A 27,538-nucleotide genomic window follows, 5' to 3' on the forward strand; every position below is an offset into this window, starting at 1 on the left:
ACCCGCAAACAGACTGCAAATTGGTGAAAACAAAATCTGAGCACTGTTCATAACTAGTGAACAGGATGCTAGTCAAACCAGCAGGTTTTTAATTATCCCTAACAGTGATGCTTTAGAAATTTCTCCATGTCTCTATGGTCTTTACCACATAGATTAGGGGACATTCCTAGAGTATCACCTTGGAAGTGACATCATGTCCTCCCCAAATTCCACCATCTTTTTTTAATATTTGTTTTTATTAATTTTTAACAGCGTAAACACAACAGAATTAGACACAAAGAGCAATTACCGGCTCAATTAAACAGCTTTTCTTACTCCCACAGTATCACAGTAAAGTCAAACATTTGTATAGACTAAGTAAAGGTAAAGGTTCCCTTGCTCGAAAGCCAGTCGAATCCGACTCTAGGGTTGCAGTGCTCATCTCCGTTACAAAGCCGAAGAGCCAGCGCTGTCCGAAGATGTTTCCGTGGTCATGTAGCCGGTATGACTAAACACCGAGGCGCACGGAACGCTGTTCCCTTCCCACCGAAGTGGTCCCTATTTATCTACTTGCAATTTCTTGCTTTCGAACGCCTAGGTTGGTAGGAGCTGGAACTAGAGACGGGAGCTCACTCCGTCATGCGGCACCTGGGTCTCGAACTGCTGAACTACCGACCTTCCACAGCCTGCAGTTCAGCGTCTTAACCACTTGAGCCACCGCAGCTCCTACTACTTTGTAAATTAGGCCTTGCCTTTCAGTAATGAGTTAATTTAGACACCAGTGCAAAATCCTGGATCATTTTATACCAGTCCATTATGTAAGGGGTGGTGCTATAAATGCATGAGCCGTGGTAACCACTTGTTTTAGAGGGGGGAAACAGCCAGGGAGGCTCAACACGGGCCTGTGTTTTCCAGATTTTAAATCTCCAACAACAAAATGCCGTGTGCCCCATAGAAGAAAACATATGTTGTCAGGGACAGAAGGATTTCCACACATACAGCTGGATTCCTTCCCTCCCCCTCAACAAGGAGATCCTGGGTGAGAGAGGACCACAGGGCAAAATGGCCAGCTGCCCTCTTCTGATTGGCTGCTCTGCTAGCCTCACAGCCAATGGAGCCTCGTGCTTCGTTTTGATCAAGTTGGGGGCCAGGGCTAATCAACCCACAGCAAAGTTTGCTGGGAATCCTGCTTCTGTAGGATGGCGGAATCTCCAGGAATAGCTTGGAGGGAGTCAGGGGCCTTCTTTGGAAGGGGCACCATCTCTAGGGCTGCCAAGTCCCCCCAGGGGGTGGATAATCCCCCACTTTGGAGGCCCAATTTCCGCCGCCGCGGAATTAGGCCCCGGGGGGAACCCCACCCCGGCATGCACGTCAGCCGGATGTGACATGATGACACCGGGCACGCTGGGGGCGGGGCCACAGCCATCTGAGGGGAAAACTCGCCATCCAGGAGCCCCCCGCCGTGAGGAGAAACAGACTTGGCAACCCTAGCCATCTCCCTTGCACACACAACACTTTTTGACAGGATACAAGCCAGTGGCTTCAGTGTCTGGAAGAACAAATCGCCCTTTGTTAATTTATATCTGTTAAAACCTTCTACGTGTGAAATAAATTCCATGAAAATATATACAACAGAAGACCCTGAGTCTTGTAGTAGTTAGGGTGGCAGACTAGGATCTGGGGGACCGGATTTTGAATCTCCACTATCTCACAGAAGCTTGCTGGGGGACCTTGGGTCAGTCACACACTCTCAGCCTAACCTACCTCACTGGGTTGTTGTGAGGATAAAATGTCGAAGAGGAGGGGAAGAATGGTGTAAGCCAATTTGGGGCCTCGGCCACACTGGCAGGAAAATGTGGGGGGAAGGCGTGGCTGTTTGCCCCGGAGCAAACTAACACGCGACTGCGCGATCAGGTGTCGGGTTGAGGTCCCGTCAAGCTCCCGTGGTTAGGGGGGAGGTGCCGATCACAGACGCGGCAAAGAAGCAGAGCGGCGCGGCAAACGGGGTTGTGTTTTTTTTAAAAAACCCTGAAATGTGTGCATGCTCCGTTGGGTGCTTGTGCGCATCCGTGGAGACTTTTGAGGGAAAAAACCTTTTTGCGAGGGGACATGGGCGGGCGCCGGAACTACCACCGGAAATGCGATCAGATGCCCGCCCTTGCCCCGCGGTTTCCAGAAACTAGTACCTCCGAGGTACTAGTTTTTTACCCCGCATCTTCGGCGGGAAGCCTCGAGTGCGCCACGGGAGCTCTACGCTTCCCAGATGTGGCGGTGAGATCCCGCCCAGAAAATCCACCTATCTTCCATCTCTCTAGTGTGCCTAATGCTCCGTGTGACCGGGGCCTGGGTTCCCATTTGGGAGAAAAGTACCATATAACTGAAGTAAAACAAATAAATGTTTAATATATTCCCTACTGTTGCTACCATTCCTACAGATCAGGCCAGATACACTGTTTCCCCTACTCTCTTAAAATAGTAATAAGAGCTTCCAAGACAACTTGCAAGTTCAACATACTCATACACATGTTGTCACAACATTCTTTTAAAATGCCAAAGCTTTCCCTGAACACCTGCACATTGGGATCTACGTCTTCCACTCTATGGTGGACTTCACACACTGGGGTACTAGTATCTTCTGCAGCCGGTCCTACGTTAGCAAAACATGTTGGTAAATTTCCCTCGGTTACTGGCATATTTTCATTTACAGGCTGGCCTCCCTGGTTTTCAGATGGAGTAGCTTGATTTAGGGACAATTTCTCCTCTGGAGATGACGGTTCCTGCATTAAATTCTCAGGTTCTTCAGTTTCCAGGAGGTGCTTCCTCCAGGGAATGAAGTAAGAGGAATCACCTTCCTCAACGTCACCCTGATGAATGGTTTCTGCTGCTGATTGACCTATATTGGTCTTTGTTTGTCTGCCATCTTTTCCAGAGATTGAAAGTGGGACGATTCCATTCTGTGTTTCACACATAGCTGCGGACAATAAAAACAATGTCTTATTAAAACATCATCAATATCATCATTATTCATACACCTTTCTCACTGGGACTCACAGTGGATTAAAAGTATTTTTTTAAAAACCCTTTTCAAAGAATCAGTACATGGATTACAAAGTAACTTCAGGTAATCAGTGAGCAGATTACAAGGTATGATAACATCTGAATCAAGAAGAAGAAGAAGAAGAAGAAGAAGAAGAAGAAGAAGAAGAAGAAGAAGAAGAAGAAGAAGAAGAAGAAGAAGAAGAAGAAGAGGAGGAGGAGGAGGAGGAGGAGGAGGAGGAGGATGGATTTATACCCCGCCCTTCACTTGGAGTCTCAGAGCGGCTTACAAGCTCCTTTCCCTTCCCCTCCCCACAACAGACACCCTGTGAGGTGGGCGGGGCTGAGAGAACTCTGACACAAACTGCTCTTTTTCAAGGACAGCTGTGCCAGAGCTTGTGACTGACCCAAGGTCACATCAGCAGGTGCAAGTGGAGGAGTCAGGGAATCAAACCCGGTTCTCCCAGATTAGAGTCCTACACTACACCAAACCTAGTAAGACAAAATAACGCAGTTCGACAGGACCGTAGAACACAGGGAGAACCGTAATATCACTCACGTACAAAAATAACAAGGTTATAAGTGTAGGCAAGATCAGTTCATTCCGAGAAAATGGCTGCTTTGGAAAGTGGACTCAATGGTATTTGACCTGACAGAGTCACTCCCCTCCACAAACCCCACCCTCCTCAGACTCCACTCCAAAATTATGAGGTATTCCCTCATAATCCTAAAAACATAGGCTGATGAGATCTGAAAATGCTGGGGAAGGGATGGAATACTAAAAGTAGCTGAGTACCACTATAACAGGGATGGAAACTTAGCCTGCACAATGCCGTAGAGTCACGCCTCCAAAGCATCCATTTTCTCTATGGAAACTGATCTCTGTAGTCCGGAGGTCAGCTGTGATTCTGGGGGGAATCCCTAGGTTGCACCTGAAGGCTGGCTTCCCTACTAGGGATGGGCACAAACCTAAATTCGTCATGAAAGTCACCCTAAGTACGGTTCATGAGCTGAGGGTTGTGCGATCGCGCCTACAATGAACCTCCCACAAACTTCCATGGTTTTTACAGAGGTTTATGAGGTTCGTGTCTGTGGCTTGTGCTATACTAATTAATTAATCATCAGAACAATAGGGGTGGACTTCTGCGGGACTTCTGCAGCCCTGGAAACTCCAAGAGTAGCCGTCCAAACACCAAACAAAAGTGACCCTTTTGGGACCTGGGGGCGCAGAGAAAAATGTGAAATAGCACAGGTTGGGGGTGGAAGGAGATGAGGGAGAGGAGGGGTGCATGGTGGCAGTGGTGATGCAGGAGAGGAGGTGGAGACCCAAGGCTTGGGGGATAAAAGGGAAGGTGATCAGCTTTTCCCAGAAGCGGTGGGAGTTCCAGGAAACTGGCCCATGGAGCAGTCAGAGGGAGGTTGGCAGATGAGACCAGGGCAAAAAGGGCGACCCCAGGAGGCCTGGAAGCTGAGGATCACAGGGTTGTAAGGAAAGGGGGGCAATTTCCTTTTGATAGCAGTGGTGGGAGTTCTGAGAGACTGGCCCATGGGGCAGTCAGAGGGAGGCCAGCAGATGAAGCCAGGCCAAAAGGAGGGATTCCAAGTGTTCCAGAAATTGAGGATTATGGGGTCAGAAGGAAAAAGTGGGGCAATCTCCCTTTGGTAGAAGGAGGGAGTCAGCTGGAGACTCGTTGCACGTCTGTCATCTCTAGCCCACTGGGTGGGGGCATTGCTGCCTGGAAATGAAAATCCTAAAAGTAATCAACCCTGACTGTTCCCTGGAAGGCCAGATAATGAAACTGAAGCTCAAATACTTTGGCCACCCAATGAGAAGGGAGCACTCACTGGAGAAGACCATGATGCTGGGAAAGACTGAAGGTCAAAGAAGAAGGGGACAGCAAAGGATGAGATGGTTAGACAGTGTCATAGATGCAACGAACATGAAATTGAGCCAACTTCAGAGGATGGCGGGAGACAGGAAGGCCTGGCGTGATGTGGTCCATGGGGTCGCAAAGAGTTGGACTCGACTGTGCGACTGAACAACAACAAATGGCTGTTAATCCAGTGCTTAGTTAAATAGGCAGAGACTCTGTACCTATTTTAATTTTAACCTGATAATTTAAATTATGTGTTTAATATTTACCTCTTCCTTCCTTCCTTCTTTCTTTCATTCTGGTTCACTCCAGCAATGGAATGATTGAACTGGCACTGTAATTAACCATTTATTGCTTCCTTGTCAATGACCCCTTTAATTCCTAGTTTCCTCTTTGCAGCCGGTGCAATTATCATTATTGAAACTGTGCAATTGTGATCATGGAAAATGTTTTTAAAAGGACAAGCTGTGAAAGAGCTCCCCCAGCAGGGAACAGGAAATAACTAATTAAACAGTGCCAACAGGAATTCCTCAATTAGAATTAGCAAGTAGTTAAAAGGCCAGTAACAGAGAGGGAGAAGCCCCTTTAAAAGGCAATGGCCCTCTCTGTACACACAGTTTACTGTAATTGACTGCAAAGAATCTGAGCCATCAAGAGTTCAAGCTTGACTTCGAATTTCTGTGCCTGCAGTCCTCATATTATTATTTTTTTCTCCAGTGTATTTCTTTTTTCCTCTGGTGGATTCATTCTGCAGCTACTAAGAAAAAAAAGAGTTTTTCTCAATTGTGGTGGGGACATCGCTTGTGATGTCTGGGCGGGGGGGGCTCCATTTTTTTTAATTTACACAGTTGCCCAATCGCATTCAGGGAGGGGAATCAATTTGTCCTTACCACCCAGCCACACTTTCAGTTATTTCCCCAAACTAATACTCTGAGCTGGATTTGGTGCTTCCCCCCCCCGCCAACGCCTCCAGGGTACCCAGGAATGGAAGTTTCCCTGTCCTCCGTGGTGTTTGAAAAGACTGAGCTTTATTTATGTAACAGAACCTGCGTTTTTCAGGGCTTTTGCAAAGCTTGGTACATTGCGGCATGCTTGATCGTAACCAGGGGTAGTTTCGTAGAAAAAGAGCTAGGGGAACTCATTAGCATAACTCATTAGCATATGCCACACCCCCTGACATCAGGGGCCCGGCGGTGGACCTGCAAGGCCGACGGGAGTGCGAGGAAGCCCCGCCAAGGCCCTCCCTGTCCCCAGGCAGGCAGGGGTGGGGGGAGGCGGGGAGGAAGCAACTTACCCTCCCTCTTCTCCTGCCTCCTCCTGGCTGAATGAGGGCCGGAAGCGGGGTGACCGGAAGCAAGGGGCGGGGCTTCGTCGTGTGCCCCGCCCCCCACACCTCACCCGGGGGAACTGCGATCCCCCGCGATCCCCCCGAATCTACTTCTGATTGTAACATATGTTCTCCCCCTCACCTTTTTTTGCACGTAGCGCTGAAATCCTTTTTGTTTGTTTGTTTTTTGCACTGGGGATGCTGCAGTTTGCCTCCTCTCTGATCCTCTTTTAAACCTCCAAAGAACTAAACCTCCGCAGCACTTTCAAACATTAAAACGTTGTCCTTTTATTTTATTTTTTAACTCAGGGATGAGCTTAACGATAGGAGTTCATCGGTAAACTAGGATCCTGGTGAGCAGTGTTCCCTCTAAGCTGAGTTAGTGTGAGCTAGCTCACAGTTTTTTAGCCTCCAGCTCACAGATTTTTGCCTTCGCTCAGGAAGGAGGGCTCCAGAGCAAACTAATTTATGCAGTAGCCAAATCACTCGCTCACAACTTTAATGCTAGCACGTCCCAAAGTAGAATTTCTGCTCACAATACTCCACAGCTTAGAGGGAGTGTTGGTCAACACTGGTGAAAATTGGACCATAGGGGTAAATGGTGACTTAAAAACATGTGTACAAGTTGTGCCCTAACAAAAAGAATTATTTTACTAATGCTGTATGATCCCCCGCCCCCCAATAAGGCCAACATTCTCCAGCCATCAACAGATTCGAAGCTGAAATACACTTAACATTTATTTGCCACCCAACCACAAACTAAAAATGTGAGCCGTGGCTTAGAGCTAAACAGCTGACTTACAGGGCACTCCTAAACAGACTTACAACTTTTAACATTTTTATAGCAAAACAAGTGACCCAACCACTTTTTACTTGGACAAAACTCCTACGAAGGCTACAGGCCTGTGACAGAGTAAGAATGCTGAGAACGGGAACCACACAAGATACAATAGTAAGGAAAAGAGTCACCCTGTTCAGAAACAAATTTCCTTTACACACCATGTAGCTGCGTTGGGAACTAGATTTTTTGTCCGGTCTCCAAGTCATCCACTCTTGCTGTTCCTTCCGAGTTGTTTCCAGTTCCTCAGCTCAGATGTTTGTTAGTTTCATTGAGATGAAGAGCCTGAAATAGAAGGGAATCTTGACTGTTAGATTGTTACTGCTTATTATATTTGACTATATAAATCCCTGTGGTTTCTTGTCTTTTATCCTAGGCTAAAAAGGACACATAAGGAAGGCCGAGCGCCGAAGAATAGATTCTTTTGAACTATGGTGCTGGAGGAGACTCTTGAGAGTCCCTTGGACTGCAAGAAGAACAAATCAGTCAATCCTCAAAGAAATCAACCCTGACTGTTCCCTGGAAGGCCAGATAATGAAACTGAAGCTCAAATACTTTGGCCACCAAATGAGAAGGGAGCACTCACTGGAGAAGACCCTGATGCTTGGAAAGATTGAAGGTCAAAGAAGACGGGGACGGCAAAGGATGAGATGGTTAGACAGTGTCATCGATGCAACGAACATGAAGTTGAGCCAACTTCAGAGGACGGCAGAAGACCGGAAGGCCTGGAGAGAGCTCGTCCATGGGGTCGCGAAGAGTCGGACTCGACTGTGCGACTGAACAACAACAAAAAAAGGACTGCTACATACATGCATGCTCATCACTCAGCTATTGTCCATCTTAGCTGTATGTGACTTCAACTGAGTGAAGCAGACCTTCTCTGTTAGATGTGTGATAGTTCATTCACGCAAATAGTCAAGCCCCTTGCTGTTGTCATGAAATGGAGAAAACACCTCTGTGCACAGAGGGATTCCAGCTTTACGGGGCTTCTTCAGTCAACTGCAGCAGGAGGAGTGGGACAAGCGGGTGGTGAGTGGAGTTATTTATAACCATCAGTGAGCTAGAACAACGAAGAATGGGGGTCTTGGAACTGTTTTCAACCAGCCTGAAGAAGTGAGAAAGAGCCGCAGGCATAATTGGGCGTCACTGGGTGGGGGACGTAAGGCCCAGCGCAAAGGACAATCCACCCAGACCCTCCGAGGATGAACAGGCCCAAGGAAGATTGAATAGAATCGGACTGCTACTGCCACACATAGACAAACCATTAATAGTAACTGGCTACTTATAAATTTATAGGGAAGTTAGGTTCCTTAGACTTATTAATTGGGGGTAGTTTATTGTTAATTGTGATATTTTTGCCAATTAATTAGGGGGGCTGGTTTAATAGAGGGATTTTTTTTCTAATCAAAGGTGGGTTTGATTGATTAATTGATTGATTCTGTCCAATTAATTGGGGGTTAATTTGTCAATTTTTTCCAACTAATTGTGGGTCTAATTGAACAGCTGGTTGATAGTTCTAATTAATCAATTGGGGTTTCATGTAATGAATTAACTGATTGTGTTGCATTAACTGCCCTATACATGTGATTGACTATTTAATTGATTTGACTGTAAATTGATTAATAAGGGATTAGTTTAGGTTCAAGTGAATTTGCTATTAACTTGTTGGCCTTTATGTAATTTACCGGCTGAAGTAAAAGGGATAGGAAATACAGAAAAGAGAAATATAGGAAAAGATAACTATAGGCTATTAGACTAAAGTGTATGGGCTGTAAGGGAAGCATTAGAGTAAACCCAATGATGTGACTGGAATCTAAATTAGGAACGGGTGGCAGTCAACCAAACAGGGTAACTTTCCTCTAATAGTAGCAGCACACAGCGGAACTCTGATATCAGCCAACTGAGCCGGACAGTCTGAGGCTCGAGCCGAGTGTGGCTAGCAAAGACTATCAGGTGCAGTGATGGCTGGGCAGGGAATTCCAGTGCTCCTGGGGAGGGGGAGGTATAGCAGTGGGACCAGGCAGAGATGGAAGGGAAGGGGGTAGAGAAACAGAGAAGCTCGGCCACCTTCCAGCCTGCATCCCATCCCAAAGGGGGCAGGTAGTGGGGCAAGGATTAAAAACCCCACTCCGACATTGGTGTTGTGCAATGACCTCAGTCCTTCATGACTTCATACTGGGGCAAGACATGGATCTGGCATGCGTGACCAAGACCTGGGTTCGAGATGGGGAGACAGTTGCTCTCTCCGAGCTAGCTCTTCACAGGTTCTCGGTCCTCCACCAATCTCGGACTATGGGGCAGGGGGAAGGAGTGGCTCTATTCATTCAGGAGGGTTACTCCTTCAGGGCGCTCCCAGTGACGAGGCTCACAGGCATTGAGTGTGCTGGCTTCATGTGGGAAGCCGGGGAGAGTTTGGCTGTTTGACTGGTGTATCAACCGCCGAATGGACCAGCCGATAGCCTGTCATCTCTGGTGGAGGCCGTGTCGGGCTGGGCATCGGAGCACCCTAGGCTGATCGTCTTGGGTGACTTCAGTGTTCATGCTGATGATGCAGCTTCCTCGCAGGTCGTGGACCTGGCATCGTCCATGGCGGCGCTAGGACTCTTCCAATACGTAATGGCTCCCACTCACCAGGCTGGTCACACGGTTGATCTGATCTTCGCGGCGGGGGTTACAGTGGACTGGATTACTGTGATGGCAGTTCCATGGTTGGACCACCATGCCCTGAGGGCCCGAGTGAATGTGTCACCCCAACCCTGTTTGGGCAGCGAGCATATTTTAGCTCACCCACGGAGCCAGATGGACTCTCTGCAACTTCAGATGGCTCTTTGGGATCCATTGCCCCCTGGAAGCTCATTAGATGAGCTAGTCAAGGACTGGCATGGCCAACTCTCTGCAGCCATCGATGAGATCGCTCCCAGATGCCCTCTGCGCCCTCGCGCAAGGCTGGCTCCTTGGTATACCCAGGAGCTGAGGCTGATGAAGTGATGGCTCAGACAGCTAGAGAGACAGTGGCGGTGTGCTCGTGACAAGGAAACAAGAGCATCCTATAGGACGTTTATGAGATCCTATGAGGTGGCAGTCAAGGCTGCAAAGAGGGAGTTCTGTGCAGCCACGATTGCATCTGCAAGCTCACACCCAGCACAATTGTATAGAACATATAGAGCAGCAGCCAGGCTGCTGATGGGCCTCCCCAGGTGGGTTGACATCAACCAGGGCATTCTCCCTGGTGGCACCAACTTACTGGAATGAGCTCCCTGGTGAGATCAGGGCCCTGCGGGACCTCGAGCAGTTCTGCAGGGCCGTGAAAAAGGAGCTTTTCTGGCAGGCATTTAATCTCCTCATCGGCAGAGCCTGTGCCGATCTGCCAGTTGAAGTTATTTAAAGTGGCTCACCATGGAAGGTGTCTTGGATGCACTTTACTACAATGGGCCGCCAACGAGATATAAATGGTTTTAAATTGTATGTATATTGAAATGAAATTATGTATTTTTGTATATGTATTTTTATTGCACACTTTTTTTTGGTTTTATGTAAGCCGTCCTGAGCCGCCTCGGTGGGAGGGCGGGGTAAAAGTCAAATAAATAAATAAATAAGCCCAGTTTTCTTACTCCACATAACTTCTGCCTAACTTCTTGAGGCTTCAAGTGGTTGAAATGTTGGAATAGAGAGGTATCTGTCTTACTTTCTTTCTCATACTGCAGTCTTAACTATCTCCTACCAATAATTACATCATTGTAAAGAAATATAACAAAATACTTCTGTGACTTAGGTTGATACCAATAAAACTAAACCAGATGAGGTGCTAGGAGTTCCCAGAACATGGCTCTCAGATTTTTTCTCCATTTAAACGTCAGGCATGGGGGTGGGGGGTGGGTTTGGCAGAATTATAAGAAAGATGGGGCAGTTCTGTACAGCAGCCTGAATTGTCTTGGGCCTCTCTGTTTGGTTCTCTCCCATAAGGCTTTGCAGGAGGCTCTTCAGCCTGACAATGCAGCCTGCATTCTGCTCTAAGAGCAGGGCCAGCCCGAGGTGTTTCTGCGCCCTAGGCGAGGCCAGCTTGTGGCACCCCCAGGCAATGCCAACCTCCCGGTGGGGCCTACAGACCTCCCAGAAACATGCCCGAAAGGGGAGCACCATGCATCACAAGCTAGCTTCGCCCCTGCCCAGGTCAGGCCCAGTCAGGTGGCCTTCCCGCCGGGTGACAGGACTGGTGGGGGCTTCAACTATGGAGCCAGGAGGTGGTGGCAGCTCTTTCATCCACTGGGGGGGAGAGGGGAGAGTGCTCCACCCCGGGCTCTGCCGGGTCCCAATGTGGGGGGCGGGCCTGGAGGGCCATGGTGGCCGGCCTCATCTCCTCCCATCAATCTCGGCAGCTCTGCAGGGCCAGCTCTGGACTCCGTGGGGGGGCAGGTCCGGACTGCAGTTAGTCCTGCACCGCTTAGCCCAGGGGCCGGCCAGCTGGGAGTGAACCCCGTCCCTTGGTCCCCGGCTCTGGGGAAAACCTCCGTCCCCACCACAACAAGTCTCTATTCTCCATGGCCCAGGGAAGCCAGCTGGGACTCACCCCGGTGGCCTTTCCCCCTCCTCCTCCTCCAGACGGTGCACCCGCCAAGCCCTCCTCCTCCGCCCTCTCCGGCAGACCCTGGTTTGGCGCAGGGGTGATGCTTGGTGTCCTGGTTAAGGGCAATTGCTGTCCTGCGGGAGCTCCAGACAGCCTTCTTCCCGGCGGGGAGAAGCCCGTCAGGCCAGCTGGCCGGAGGCCGCCACCTTCGAATGCTGCCCAGGCACCGTCCTGAGTGGAGAGACTGAGTGGGCGGGCGGGTGGGCAAAGCAGCAGGGGCACAGAGTCCCCAGAGGAGCGCGCCTTCCTCCTTCCTCGCTTCCTTGCCCACCCGCCCCCCACCCCTCTTCTCCTCCGTCCTGATGGTGATGCTGCGGCGGAGGCTAAGCAAGCCGGTGGGAAGAAGGGGTGCATTGTGGGTGCTCAGAAAATCATGCTGGAGGTGGGCAGGCAGGCAGGTGGCGACAGCAGGGGCCTCGCTGTGCCCCTGGGAGGACTGCGCCCTAGGCCAGATACTAGTAGGCCTAGTGAGAGAGCCGGCCTTGTCTATGAGAACAGTTTACATTTCTGAGTTCCAGCCTCGAAGCCAAAACATCTAGATATGCAGACCTGTGGCTCCAAGCGCCTGCCTTGACAGGGAGGGTGTTTTTAACCTAGTAGTACAATGACTCTGGTCAGAGTCTTCTGGTCAGAAATGGGAAGGGTCTGGGTTTCATCAGGACCATCCGATTTCTGGATTGACAGCTAATCTGGATTCTAAAGGTATTTAAAACCAGTGCTTGAAACACTAAGGGCCCTCTGCCAACACTGCGGTTAGGTCTTGCCAGAGCGGCTGGAATGCATTCCTAAACAGATAATGATTCCTACATGAATAATAAGTGCACTATTTGTTTATGGGTTGGTTTGTCTGTCCCCTTCTGTAAGAAGAATGCTGAAATTGCCACTTGCTTGAAAATTTGTGCAGTATGGTTTTCTTTCAATAAATGGTTTTAACTTTGGGACAGGTTCTTTCCTCTCTCACACACAAACTATGGGGTTCCTGCCAGTTTCAACCCCCCCCCTTGTTGAGCTGGGTGGGGATGGGATTCCTAGGAAAAGCTCCTGGGCTCTTAATTCCCCCAACAGGGGGCAGTTCTGACTGTGACCACAGCACAACGGGGAGAGGAGAAATAATGCCATTTTTGTGTAACATGCCATTTTTATCCCTTGGGTCAGCTTTTTTATCTTGTGGGGGCAAACATATAAATGCCTGCATCAGTACCTGCATGCCCGCCTCAACAGCGACTTCACAGGGCCTCTTCCAATCAAGGAAATGGGGGGGGACCCTTCCCTTTGTGCTACAGTCCTTATGAAAATTGGGGCTCTGCACACCCCAGATTTGAAGAAAAAACCCATCGAGAGCTCAGTTTGCAGGATTCCCAATCTCTTATTTAGGGATGATTAAAGGCAGCCCTATTCCCCACAATCCCCATTTCCAAATGTGTAATTATTTCTTGCCCCAACCCGGGTGGCCCAGGGTAGCCCTATCTTGTCAGATCCCAGAAGATAAGCAGGGTCATCCTTGGTTAGTATTTGGATGGGAGACCGCCAAGGAATTCCAGGGGTCGTAAAAGGGGAGCCAAGCAATTGCAAAACCGCCTCTGAACATCTATTGCCTTAAAAACTATTAGGGGTTGCCATAAATCAGCTGTGACTTCATGGCAAAAAAATAAATAAATCTCTGGTTCTCGTGAGAAAAAGAAAGTAACTATTAGAAATGCTCTTAACATGCTTTTTGTTGTTGTTGTAATTTGCTTCTGTGTAGATCCTAGAACAGGCCTTTGACCCTTACTATGAAACCCACCCTCCCACCCATAAATACATAAAAGCACCGAAATCTCTCTGCCTTCCTCCCATTGAAACCTGAAAAGGTAACCCTCTTTCTATGATGATGAAAAAAAATCTATTCCCACCCATAAATATCCCTTAGTTAGACCCTACATTTTTAAAAAAAAATGGCAAAAAAATAACTGGATGAGGTAAAGTGGTACAAACATAAATTATAAATCAAACTGCATTAAGAGACACATTCCTTCTCCTTAAAAACTGAGCCTGGGAATCTGGGATACACTGCAAACCAGGTCCCATTCAAAATGTAATCCTACTTCAGACTGTTCTTTGGAAGGAAAAGCCTCTGTGTATTACAAAGAAGTGCCTGTGCTGACAATTGAGAGGGCTTATTAGTCAGTGGAAGGTGTCAAAGATCCATCAGCACTACACCGCAATTTTGCAGGTCTCAAAACAAATGACATGTGACTCCTACCTTTCCTAATCTCAGTTGCTTTGTTCCATCATGATCCATTAAGGAGAAAGCCAGGGCCAGGCAGCTCAGTATGGAACCCTGGTGTCCACAGACGGTGACTTCACCCGCACTCCACAGGATAGTCGCTCTCTTTGATACACCAACGCCAGAGCCATCCAGCTGAAACTGGCAGGACACCTCTGGATTATTCAGCTTCAGGGTTGCAATAGAAGCACCCGAGAGCCAAAATGAAATGGTGACACCCACACAGCCTCCAAGCAAAGGGTGGCATGATTGAATTAGGCTCCTGCAGATTTGCTAATTAAAATCCCAGTTGGCAAAGACACCCAAATCATCTATGCTTCAAAGAGTGTGAAAAGGGAAATAGATTTAGATTGGTGGACTAGAGTACAAGTGGAATCTAGATATAGTAAGGATAAACAGACTGGTGGATTTTATTTAGAACAAGATGCACTTGAAAAATTATTATATACTTCGAGTGAGAAACTTATTAAGAAAATGTATGGTATGCTGATGCAATTGAAAATGCAGGATGTGTATGATTAAATGGATGCAAAATGTAGGTTATAACATAGATTTGTCACAATGGAGTAAAATATGGAATGTGAATATCAAGTTGACTAAATCTGTTTCATTTAAAGAAAATTTGTATAAAATGTTCTATAGTTGGCACCTAACCCCAGATAGGTTAACTAAAATGTATAAAAACTTGAGTAACACATGCTGGAAATGTAATAATCATGTTGGATCATACTATCATACGTGGTGGACATGTAAAAAGGTTCATAAATACTGGATTGGAGTACATACTCTCTCACAATCAGTGTTGAATATTACAATAGTTTTTAAACCAGAAATATTCCTGTTAAACTGTCTAGCAGATGACTTAGATAAGAACCATAGATATTTTATTTTAAATGTTACAACAGCAGCCAGAATCTTATTCGCAACGACATGGAGGACATTGAAAATCCCAACGCTCAATGAGTTGATAACGAAGATTATGGAATGTGCTGAAACAGACAGATTGACAAATATACTAAAAGGAAAAATGGAAGAAGAATTTATGGGACCATGGAGGGCGTTCTATGACTGGTTAAAACATAAGTACTAAGAAACTAAGACTAAATGAAGAACAATAAAAAGATGGCTATAATAGTTGTGAAACTATTTAGGAGAAGATTTGCATGCAGAATGTCAAAAAAAAAATTATATATATATATATAAACAGCTGGACAGAGCTGTCTCTATAGCTTAGAACAAGATGCATTTGAAAAATTATTTTCAAAGATATATTTCTTTCCCCTTTTTTCCCTTTCTATATATAAACTAATACAACTTTTTAAAAAAGATCAGAAGTGTGACCTTTTCTTGCAAGATGCCCTTTGGTGCTTCTGACAGTTCTGTTCTAGATCCTACCGAGCTATAGAGACAGCTCTGTCCAGCCCCGCTGGTGTTGTTTTGACTTGCATCTCTGTGCAAGTACTGTCTTGATTTAGGTTACTTTGCATAATGAGATCTTTGCAGCAAATTACATAGATCAGATGCACATTGAAAACACATGCTAATGTTGTGTCCTTTCAATGTGTCACCACTGAGGCTTTCCGCTGGTCGTCCATTAGAAGCCACAGCCCCATGTGATGACTTGGAAATAAACACCATTGGTTGAATTCCATCAGAAGGTGCAGATGATTGCAGATCTTTTCTGTGATCCCCCCCTCCCCCAAGTAGCTCTTTCTGGCCGTGGGAAATATTATTCCCAGGGTTATGAGGACCTGCATGGAGTTACAGGTTGTGATGCTGCGATGGGGGAGGAGGAAGGGGGTGGAACCTTTCTGTCAGGGTAGCTCCACCAACAGGAGAGAGAGAGAGAGAGATTTTGCCTGTTGGCCATTTAACCATGCAGGATTGGAAAGGACTGCTGAAAGGAGGGAAATGCGGGAAATACAGTAATTGCATCTAAAGATCATGGAATCCAGCCCCATGAGACATAATCATCTATTTAGCATTTATACCTCAACTTATTGATCATGAGGAGCTGCGGTGGCTCAAGTGGTTAAGACGCTGAACTGCAGGCTGTGGAAGGTCGGTAGTTCAGCAGTTCGAGACCCGGGTGCCGCATGACGGAGTGAGCTCCCGTCTCTAGTTCCAGCTCCTGCCAACCTAGCAGTTCGAAAGCAAGAAATTGCAAGTAGATTAACAGGTACCACTTCGGTGGGAAGGGAACAGCGTTCCATGCGCCTTGGTGTTTAGTCATGCCAGCCACATGACCACGGAAACGTCTTTGGACAGCGCTGGCTCTTCGGCTTGGAAACGGAGATGAGCACCGCAACCCTAGAGTCGGATTCGACTGGCTTTCGAGCAAGGGAACATTTACCTTTACTATTGATCATGAAGGCCCTCAAGATAGGTTTCAACAATAAAAGCATACATGGAACTCAGTTATTAAAATATTCCGGGATCTGAGAAGATCAGGCTATACCATGCAGCCTTCCCCTCCATCTGAAAAATACCTTATTGGGCATACCTTTTTGGATATATTCAGGTGCCCAGATGGTATTACAGGTTTTTGGGGATCCCAGTAAAGGGGGCTTGAAAAATCCCGGAAATATTTGGAATATACAGAAACATTTGGGACTGGCATTTTAAGGCTCCCGTGACTGTTCCCCCACACACACACCTCCAGTTGTGCAGTGTGTCTGTGTCAGTGCCTTCTTGCTAGGTCCTGGTACTGGCTTGCCAGTTTGGTTTGGCTTGGATCCTCTGGTTTGGCATTGGTTCACTTAGTCTTGCATTGGTGGTCCCTTGCTTCCATTAGTTTGCCTTGGGTTCTCTGGATTGACATTGGTTCTGTTAGGCTTGCCCTTTACTTAAATTGGATTCTCTGGCAGACCATTAAGACATCAGGCCATGAGGCAGGTCCCACCCCACTGAGGCTGCGATCACACGGGCCTTTAGATCCGACATAGCTGCGAATGCCTGATGGATCTTGAAAAGTATGCAAACGGAGAGTGATTTCCACAAAGCGCACTTTATTCTATCCGGAACAAGACAACTTTGGCCGGCTCGCAGGCTGGCTTATATCTCCCGAGAAACCGCCACCCAAAACACACCCCTACTTCCCTATAGGTTATTTACAGTGGCCGAGAGTCCCATAGGCTCTCGGCCAGGAACCTAGCCCCCTGATTGGAGTGGGCTAGGATCCACATAGTCCATTGTCTCTTGGAGCAAAGCTCGACTTTTGTCTCTGGACTTGTCTGGACTGGATACATTACAGATCTAAAGGGCGTAATCAGGCAGCAACATCTGGGAAGCATCCCACAGTTGTCAGCAACCCATACTGCTCTGCCACAGAAGTGGAGTTAAAAGACACTGGGGAAAGTATGGCTCCAGTCGGTTCCAACGGGCTACGGATGGACCTTCCCCTGTCTGATCACGCAAGCATGCTCTCATGCCATCGGGATGGTCTGATCGTGCCATACCGTCTCGGTGCAATTTTTTCCAACCCCTTCGCAGTCTGCACATCATCGCATACTCCATAGGGAGCCCTCAGTGCGGAGGTGCCGTTCCTCATTTAAGCGCATGGAAAACAAACAGCAAAACAAACCCTGCCTCACCCGCAGTTGCCTCTGATCACACAGGGACGGGCTGAGCCCACAGCTTGAGAGGGCTGTGTGATCTCGCAACTGCATGTCAAATTCCTCTGGGGGAGGTAGCCTCGCTTCTCCTCTGCTCCAACTGGTGCACGTGACCGCAGCCTGAGCCACAGAACCTGGACTGATGAGTCCCAAGATGGCCGTACTTGGCAAGACCCGTATGACAAACTGCCCTCCAAAACCAGGATGCTCAGCGCACCAGATTCCGATATCTGGGAGATTAGAAGTTAATGCCCCACTGTAAAGCACAGCTTGATTGACAGGCTGCCGCCTGCATGCACCCCCCCTTCTCTCAGATTGGTCAGTGCCAGCTGAGGAGAGCTTTCTAAAGTCTTGTCAGTCTTGTCAGAGGGAGTCAGTCATCATCTGGACTTTGGCTTGGCAGTTGCTAGCCCGGAGAAGTGTGTGTGTCAGTCTGAGGGGAAACGGACAAGTTGACTTGAGAAGTGAAGGGGCACAACTCCTTGCCCTCGCCGTGTACCATCACATTTGAGGAAAAGTTCAGAGATCAGAATTTAAAGTCTAAGAGCGATTTCTCACTAGAGCTGCCTCGCAGCGCAGCCGCTGTTTGCCTCGACACAAACATGTCAATTTCACACCCGAGGCTGCGGGGCTGCATTTGACCCGCGGCTTTGCCCGATTTCCTCCGCAGTTTCGTGATCCTCAAAAACCAGGATCACGAAACTGCGGAGGAAATCAGGCGAACCTGCAAGTCAAAATGCAGCACCGCAGCTTCGGGTGTGAAATTGACATGTTTGTGTCGAGGCAAACGGCGGCTGTGCTGCGAGGCAGCTCTAGTGAGAAATTGCCCTAAATGTCACACCTAGCTGAATTCCATTTATTCACAGTCTCCAGAAACTGGGGTTTAGGTTTGGCAGAAGAGGCTGGACAGGAGGTTGACAACTGCAAGCCTAGCTAAACAGAAAAGGATTATTGCTTCTAGAAAGAAGAGGATATTTCTTACTCAGTTATTCAGTGGGTTCAACTCAGAAGGCAACCCTGGTCTTTGTGAAAAAGGAAACGATCTGAGATTCCTCAAGAGTCAAAAATGGAATGTTGTAATCCTACAAGGGAAGTATTTAGATACAGGAAGAAAGTACTAACTTTCAGGAAATTAAGATAGTTATATGAAACTTTATAAAAATGCATTGTTGCTGGAAGAAATGTCCAAGACAAACAAACCTCTCACAGTTCTCTATGAAAATAAGCTTCAACTATAGTCTCTTTCCTTTCCAAAATATTATTATAATTTGTATAAACAACAAAATTTACCTCAGTTTCTCACCCCCTGCCTATTCCTAACCCAACTGTGCCTATTCAATAAAAATCAACTTTCTTGTTTGAACTTTGTGTCAAGTGCCATTTACAAAGGAATGTATAAGAGGGCTCCTGCTTAGCTACAATAAATCTCTGGTCTAGGCAAAAGCCAAATGACTTTTCTATCACTGGATGGGACCCACAGAAAATTATAATTCTATTATTAAAATACACTACTAAGAGGCTGCTGAGTGGGGAACAGTGTGTTGGCAGGAAAATCTGCCTCACAGTGAAGAAGAAGCAGAGGTCTGTCATAACGCCTTCACAGGCCAGCAAAGGTGAGGAGAAATAAGAGTGGACCATAAAATCTAAAGACACTTGAGACAGGGCAGAAACCTCTGGGAAAACATCCACTGAAGATCTCTCCTGATCTATCAGCACCAGAAGGTTTGGCCAGCTATTTGTCTCCCATTGGATTTATATTGAAATTGGTAAAGAGACCCCTTTGAAGCTCTTTCTTGATGGATCAACCTGAAAGAGCCTGGCCAGCCATTTGAGTGTGTGCAAATGTGGGTGATTGTATCAGTGTGAGTGTTTGAGTGTAGCCCATGCTTGTTTCTAGGGCGAGTTACATAATCAATAAAGCTGCCTCTGTGTTTTCATGGCACACTGGTGTCTCAGTAGGCGAGAACATTTCCACTTCCTGCAAAACATCCCAATGTCTCTGAAACTCAGGAAGACCTTTCTTAATTTTACATAAGCAGTCCAGGCTCCCGTTTGTTTGCTGTTCCATTCTCGTCTGTGTTCTATGGGTTGGGTCCAATCAGCATTTTGGTGGTGGAAACAGAAAGTGGGGTCCCCTTTGACTACCAAAAAAAGTCTGTTCTGGGGAGCATGAGACCTGCATGTCAAAACCCATGTGGGATAGGAGCTCTGGTGAGAACTGGGAGAGATAACGTGAAGAAGCTAGCTGGATCCAACCCTATGTCTGTCTGCCTGCTTGCCTGCCAGGGCAGACACTGTGGACTTGAAGGGGGATAGAGACAGAAGATACATTTCTCCCTTCACTGCAGTAGATGGGGCAAATATTTTGCTTGTACTTCCCGGAAGGCAGGCAGGCAGTTGTTGCAGAACCAACTTGGTGGAGAGGAGGATAGAGGCAAGGTACTTTGGTGTGAGAAACATTATTGGGGAATATTACCTAGAGATTTCAATATTATATGAGTAGTACAGAAAGGAGATACATTGCAGTGGCTCCCACATGCTGAAGTAACATCCAAATGGACCTTTATGAAAATCATAGTCAGTATTCGTTTCTTTAGTTTCTTAGAATATTTCTGCCAATAAACCCAATTTGGTCATAAGAACATAAGAACATAAGAGATGCCAATGTTGGATCAGGCCAAAGGCCCATCCAGTCCAACACTCTGTATCACACAGTGGCCAGAAACACCAGTGCCATCAGGAGGTCCACCAGTGGGGCCAGGACATTAGAAGCCCTCCCACTGTTGACCCCCCCCAAGCACCAAGAAGACAGAGCATCCCTTGCCCCAGAGCCCCTATCTATCCCTTGTGGCTAATAGCCACTGATGGACCTCTGCTCCATATGCTTATCTAATTCCCTTTTGAAGCCGTCCATGCTTGTAGCCGCCACCACTTCCTGTGGCAGTGAATTCCAAGTGTTAATCACTCTTTGGTCAGATGCCTCTCCACACATGTGAAGGTACCCACCCCATGAAAGAATCTTTGTATCTAGCTGCACTCTGTATGTGCACCAATCCTCCTCCCAGGGTTGTGGGAAATTGCGGAATTGGACTGAACGTTTGATCATTTTACATTCTTGGGTTTTTTTTCAGCATTTGAAACTTATGTTCCCTTCGCCCAGTATTTTTTGATTGTCACCTTGTTATCAAAATGGAGATGTAATATTTTGAGCAAAAATTTAATCACTCTGATTTTTTTTTAAAAAACTGTACCCACCCAGTATCTGGTCAGTCATTAATCTCAACAGTCAATCAACCAGCCACTATGGTTATTTAAAATATTTATATACTACTTTTCCATATCATTCAAAGCTGTTTCCATAAACAGAGGATCAAACAACCCAATCTGCTTAATATGTGTAATTATGTGTGCATATGTGTGTATACACATCAGTCAATCCTAAAAGAAATCAACCCTGACTATTCCCTGTAAGGCCAGATACTGAAACTGAAGTTCAAATACTTTGGCCACCCAATGAGAAGAGAGCCCTCACTGGAGAAGACCCTGATGCTGGGAAAGATTGAAGGTAACAGAAGAAGGGGATGGCAAAGGATGAGATGGCTAGACAGTGTTACCGATGCAATGAACATGAAATTAAGCAAACTCCGGAGCACGGCAGAAGACAGGAGGTCCATGGGGTCATGAAGAGTCGGACTCGACTGTGTGACTGAACAACAACAACAACATGTGTATATAAGATATGTCATAGCTTCTTACACAGTACTTCTTATATATCTCTGAGGGGAAAAATCGAACCATTAATAGTTGGATTGCTGCTTGATTTATCCTATCAGACCCTTTAAGGAAGGGGTTCCCAACCTTTTTGAGCCGGGGGGGGGGCTTTGGAATTCTTACACTGCATGATGGGTGCAGCCACAAAATGGCTGCCACAGGAGACAGAGACAGCCACAAAGGGATTGCTGCAGCTTAATTTCAGTCACACAGTGAAGATCCTTGTGCTGTGGTGACAGAAGCTACCAAAGCAAACAAAAAACTGCACAATTAATCAAATCTTCAATAGTCAATCAGGCTGGGCAAAAGCTCTACCGGGCCTTGCCCACTTCCAACACTTGGCAGGTCCCAGAAAAGGCATTGGCAGACCCCCACAGGCACCATGTTGTGGATCCCTATTCTAGTAAATATTATTTTGTGGTAATATGGTGATTTCCGGATCAATCCAGACGGGCAGCCATGTTAGTCTGTCTGTGGCAGTAGAAAAGAGCAAGAATCCAGTAGCACCTTCAAGAATAACAAAATACGTGGCAGGGGATGAGCTTTCGTGAGTCACTGCTCATGTCTTCAGGTGAGCAGTGACTAAAGATGTGAAGTCCCGGGGAAAAAAACTGGAAAAATTCAGGAAAAAAAAATAGGTTTTTTCCGTTTTTTTTCCTGAAGCTTTTTTGTTTTTTTCCGAAAAATTGGAAAAATTGAAAAAAGAAAACAAAAGAAAAAAATGATTATGGAACATTTTATTTTAACATGATGAATAAAATATTTTAAGACAAGGTGTTCAAATATTTTCCAAATCATTTCTAAAATATATATGTATATGGTATCAGATTGATCTAATTTCTGTGCACTGAGGACAAGCAAGTCCTAGGTTTACAAACTGAACTCTCCAGTGCAAGAACAAGATGCATTTCTTCCTTTAGGAGGTGCTATTGTCAGAAGAAAATAAAAAGGTTCAGTTTTGGTTTTGCATGTGGGAGGGTATTCTGTTTGTAATAATTGTTTGGATACACTATTTTTAATATGCTAGTTGTGATAATTTCATGCCAAGTAAAAATGTCCATAGTCATATTTTATGTTCCTAAAGTAACAGAATGACTTTCAATCTAGAAAAGACAAAAGAAATGCTAATGTAGCATTTTTTCAATTTTTCTGAAAATTTCCGTTTTTTCTCGGGAAAAAAATGGGGAAAAAACGGGTTTTTTCCGAACTTCAAAATTTTCGGAAATTTTACATCTCTAGCAGTGACTCACAAAAGCTCATACCCTGCCACATATTTTGTTAGTCCTTTAGGTGCTACTGGACTTTTGCTCTTTCCTGATCAGTGACAGATTTCCCCCCTAGGGAGTGTGAGGCAAAGGGTGTTTCCAGTGGATTTTTTTTTTGTTTAAATGCCCAGCTACAACTGTATTTCAGGCTTCGACCCTGCATTTGTTTTCCAGGGGACAAGGAGGGTGGACTATGCTTTGTAGTTATAGTTTGGGCATGTTTACAAATGTTTACAAATAATATTTCTCTCATTCCACATAGACAAGAAAACAACTGTGTTTCATTGGGATGCTTTTATAAGCCAAATGATACAGTCAACGTTGCAAGTTTCAAGCTTCAGACAGAAGTTACCAAATGAGAAGCAGGGACAGAGAAGAAACCACATCTATTCTTATCTAACAGACAGGTACCATCGTCTTAAAATGAAAGCAGATCCTCCACCAACTTTTCCGAAGGTCTTCACCAATAAGACTGAAGCTATTAGTTCTGTTAGGAGGGCAATGCAGAGAATACACTTTTAAGAGTAACAGATTATTATTTTTGTATTCCAGAAGAGGATCTAGTAGGTTTTGAACGCTGTGATAAATGAAAACCCTAGCCTAAAAATACAGATTTTGTACTGTTTCCCCACCATATTGGTACTGTCATTTTCCTTCCTGTTGCCTTCTGCTCACTAAAGCATTATATAAAGCAGCATCAAAGATCAGCATGAAGTGGGTTTCCAAAATATTATCAATGGAACCAGAACACAGGTGCGGGCAGGGCTATTTTTGGGCAGGAACGCACAGGAACGGAGTTCCGGCTGGCTCCCGAGTTGGCCACACCCAGCAGGAACTCATTAGCATAATAGGCCACACCCAACAGCAGGAACTCATTAGGATTGGCTACAGTAGGGGTGTGTGGCCTAACATGCAAAGGAGTCCCTGCTCCAAGAAAAGGCCCTGGGTTTTGACAACAAGTAAGGTAAACAGAATAAGAAGCAAAAGGTGGGTGTGGCTGGATGATCACACTTTTGGCAACACGGGGCTGCGCCCTAATATGCTAATGAGTTGTGGTGGCAGGGTGTGGCCTGTTATGCTAATGAGTTTCAGCTGTTGGGTGTGGCCTGTTATGCTAATGAGTTCCTGCTGGGCTTTTTCTACAAAAAAAGCCCTGGGTGTGGGGAAGTTCAATCCAATAACCCTATAGCCAATTCTGTAGGGTTTGGGTTGTTGTTTTTTCCATACTGGGGGCTAAAGATCTCTGGTTCTGTTAATCAGAATCTTTCCTTTCAACTGGTTTAGTGAATCTACCAAAGGCAAGAAGGCTCTGTGTGCTTTTGTGTATAACATAGTATACAAAAGGACGATTAGCCACTAAGCGAAGAGGTGCACGACGTGCTAGGTGTCTGTCCTTGGAAGAAGGGAACTTCTCCGGTTCCTTCCCACCCTCTTCATCAATCTCTAGGAAAGCATCATGGAAAAGGTGAGTCAGAACTGCACCTCTGGTGTCTGTTGCTCCAGACAGGTCGGCTTTGTCGGGATCAGTCAGATGTGGTAGGTAATAGGTGTTCGCCTCAATGGTTTTCTCCATGCTGAACTTGGGGATGGCCACATGTACCTCCTGCGGCTTCAGAAGACAGCCCCAGTTCAGAAGTTTCTCATGGGTCAATTCATCTTCCAGCTTCAGTTGCAAAGAGAAAGAGATACAATATGGTGAACATCAAGAAACCAGATTCAGGCATCACTATTAGGGTCGCCAAGTAGAACTTACCTTGGCAGCGGGGGACTCCTGGGTGGATCCCGGAGCGCTCGCCGCACACACGTTACCAGGAAGTGACGTTATGACGCCGGGCACGCTGGGGGCGGGGCCACGACCACACAAGGGAAAACCATAGAGTTTTCCCTTGTATGGCCGTGGCCCCACCCCCAGCATGCCCAGCGTGCCCGCGTCACTTCCGGGTGACGTGCACATCGGGGAGGAGTTCCCCCCGGGGCTCAATCCGGCAGCGCCGGGGAATGGGCCTCTGGGGCGGGGGTTTCCCCGCCCCCCAGGGGGACTTGGGATCCCTAATCACTATGAGGTTAAAAAAAATAAGAAAAGCAGCAGCAGCAGCAGAAGTCTCAAAGCAGCTTACCATTGCATTCCCTTCCCCTCCCCAAAACTGGCACCTTGTGAGGTAGTGGAGCTGAGAGAGTTCTGAGAGAACTGTGACTGGCCCAAGGTCACCCAGCAGGCTCCATGTGGAGAAATGGGGAATCAAACCCAGTTCTCCAGATTAGAGTCCACTGCTCTTGACTGTTACACCACCCTGGCTCTCAAGTCATACATTTGACAACAATTGATATAAGGGCATCCAACTACCATCTAGCATTCTAAATATTTGCACATTGTGTACATAGTATATTTCTACATTTGTGCCTAGTGATTTTTTAAAAAATCATGTAAATATTTCACAGTCCATATGTTTGTAACTCTAATTGGCAGACATGGTAGAACAACTGTATATTTGTGTCACAATAGCTTATATTGAAGGGGGGGGGAATTAGTCTTTAAGGCACCACAAGAGTTCTATTTAGTCTTATTGGCAACATACTTATAACCAGTGCTACTTATAACCAGCTAGCTCACAGTTTTTTTAGCCTCTGGCTCACACATTTTTGTCTCAGCTCAGGAAGGATGGCTCCAGAGCAAACTAATTTATGCAGTAGCCAAATTGCTCGCTCACAGCTTTAATGCCAGTAGCTCACAAAGTAGGATTTTTGCTCACAAGACCCCACGGCTTAGAGGGAGTATTGCTTATAACCCGTCAAAACATGCCTCATGACCCCACAAAGGATCACAAAATTATGGGTTTAACCACAAATGAGGTGGTTAAACCCATAATCCCTGTGAGCCCCATTATTTCCCTGTGAACTGGTGCAGTGAGAGTGATTCCAGGGGGAAATGGCATAGAAAGGCATTGGTGGGACAACTGGTGGAGGTGAAACAGTCTAGAACCAGACTGGAAAGGGAGCTGTAATACAGAAACTGTTAACAACTATCTGGGATTTACCCCAAGAACTTTGTAGTGGGAAAACACCATAGGAATAAGAACTTTACCTGCTGAAGAGACTCAATCGTGCAGTCTTTAGGTAGCAATATGAACAGACTCAGAGTGTTGTTTTTGTACGGGATCTCAAGTACCTGCACCTCAGAGCCCTCAATCTTGCCTGTGTTGAACTGGCCTTTCCGCTGCATCATCGGTACATTTGTACATTTAATCTGGGGGAAAGATGGAACCCTTATCAGATCATTTGTTTGGTTTAAAATGCATGCCAAAAAAATGTATTAGCACCGCCTATTTTTGTGGTGATAAGACTCATTATATGGGCAACGGCTTCTGGAAGGTGCTGAAGCATCAAACCTCCAAGCTACTGCACAATAATTTATCATAACTCAGCTGCCCAGGGAGGTGGTTAGCTCCCCTTCACTGACAGCTTTCAAGAAGAGGCTGGACTACTATTTCCCGGAGATGCTTTAGGCTGGTCCTGCATTGGGCATCTAGGTGGTCCTTGGGGCATCTAGTTTCTCACTGAAGGCAGGCAATTAGCTCCTTCCAGACTTCCTGTTGCTGAATGTGGAAAGAGGGGCCTCGTTCAATAACCCCCAAAAGGCTATGCTAGTAATTTTGGCACTCACATAGACAAAGAGCCATGCAGGATGGAGTGAGAGTGGGAACTAATTCAGTCTGAGCCAAAAGGTGGATAGGATCGGAGCCCAGTGCTGATATAGACGGAACATTGGTTTGACCCAGCAAGGCAGTTTTCAAATTCTCCTGCCATCCTTTGATTCATGACATGTTCAAAACAGGAGAGCCTAGCAGGGCTAGTTATTCCAAGAAGTTGGTGAAGAGTTCAGTTTTTATGATTGCATCAAAGCACCTCTGAGCACCTATGTCCACTGTGTTGTCCCTGGATAGCTCTTAAGGATCCCACTGGAAACAGTGAAACTGCCACCACTTCCAAAATATGCTTGGAGGTCACAGTGGAGATACTGAGCTGATTTCTCAATGGTCTCTTTGGTCTTCAGAACATTTAAATCAAGAGGAAGAGTGGACTAGAGGGATGTTTCTGGAACCTACCTCATTGAAGTAGAATGGCTCATCTTTGGTGAGTTCTTTGTCAAATTCCACTTCCCATTGTCCTTTGAAGTAGAGGGCGTTCACCAGCAGAAGATCAGCTTCACAGTTAAAGCTGTCCCCGTGAAGTAGATGTTTGACTTTACCTTTAAATGACATAGATACAATTCAGGAATTGGGTGCTGGGAGCTAAGACTCTGAACCTTGCTTGAAGGTTTTGTGACAAAGATGCACATTCTCTATTATACTAGAGGACTTTGAAGGCTGCTCAGGTCTAAGGGTCAACATAGCTAAATCAGAAATCATGTATCTCAACGTGAATCAAGAGGGGAAAAATGCAATAAACAAAATTACAAGTATTGGAATGGGCACGAAAAAGTTCAAATACTTAGGTATAGTGTTACAAAAGAAGATCGATAGAATTCCGGACGCTAACTACAACATGATATGGAGGAAAATAGAGAATGAAATGGGAAAGTTGAAAAATAAAACTTTAGGCATATCTGCTAGAATAATGACTGTAAAAATGTTCTGGGTCCCTAAATTAATATATCTATTTCAGTCGATACCATTAGGAATTCATAGTAAAAGGCTAGAACAATGGAATAGAGTGATTAGAGAGTGGATATTTGGCAGCAAAAATGTAGAATTCAAAAAAGATTGGTACATGGCCACAAAACGGAGTTGGGTTGGGGAGTCCCCGAGTTGAATAGCTATTATGAAGCTTTCCAAATAAAGTCGTTATTAGAGATAGGTGAAGGCAATGGGCAGAAATGGGTCAGATTTGAGAACGAGATCAACAACAACACAGGACGTTTTGGAATATTCTCCAAAGTTACAAAAG

The 27,538-nt window shown here is 46.2% G+C and overlaps 1 protein-coding gene and 1 long non-coding RNA gene across 2 annotated transcripts; both read right to left on the reverse strand.

Moving 5' to 3' along the window:
* Positions 1–2,323: 2,323 nt before the first annotated feature.
* On the reverse strand, positions 2,324–14,065 carry LOC107108136. Its single transcript, XR_001482422.1, has 3 exons — positions 13,921–14,065; positions 7,216–7,339; positions 2,324–2,950 (listed from the first exon to the last, which is right to left on the reverse strand). It is a non-coding gene; the product is annotated as an uncharacterized LOC107108136 (long non-coding RNA).
* Positions 14,066–23,689: 9,624 nt separating this feature from the next.
* Positions 23,690–26,868, reverse strand: LOC107108135 (serpin B3-like). Its single transcript, XM_015408536.1, has 3 exons — positions 26,698–26,868; positions 25,677–25,838; positions 23,690–24,257 (listed from the first exon to the last, which is right to left on the reverse strand). Exons 1-3 carry the CDS (start codon positions 26,851–26,853, stop codon positions 23,847–23,849), a joined length of 729 nt encoding a protein of 242 aa, XP_015264022.1. The 5' UTR covers positions 26,854–26,868; the 3' UTR covers positions 23,690–23,846.
* Between the last annotated feature and the right edge of the window lie 670 nt (positions 26,869–27,538).

Source organism: Gekko japonicus, unplaced genomic scaffold (assembly GCF_001447785.1).
Source record: "Gekko japonicus isolate JY-2015 unplaced genomic scaffold, Gekko_japonicus_V1.1 scaffold1186, whole genome shotgun sequence".
Taxonomy (NCBI): Eukaryota; Metazoa; Chordata; class Lepidosauria; order Squamata; family Gekkonidae; genus Gekko; species Gekko japonicus.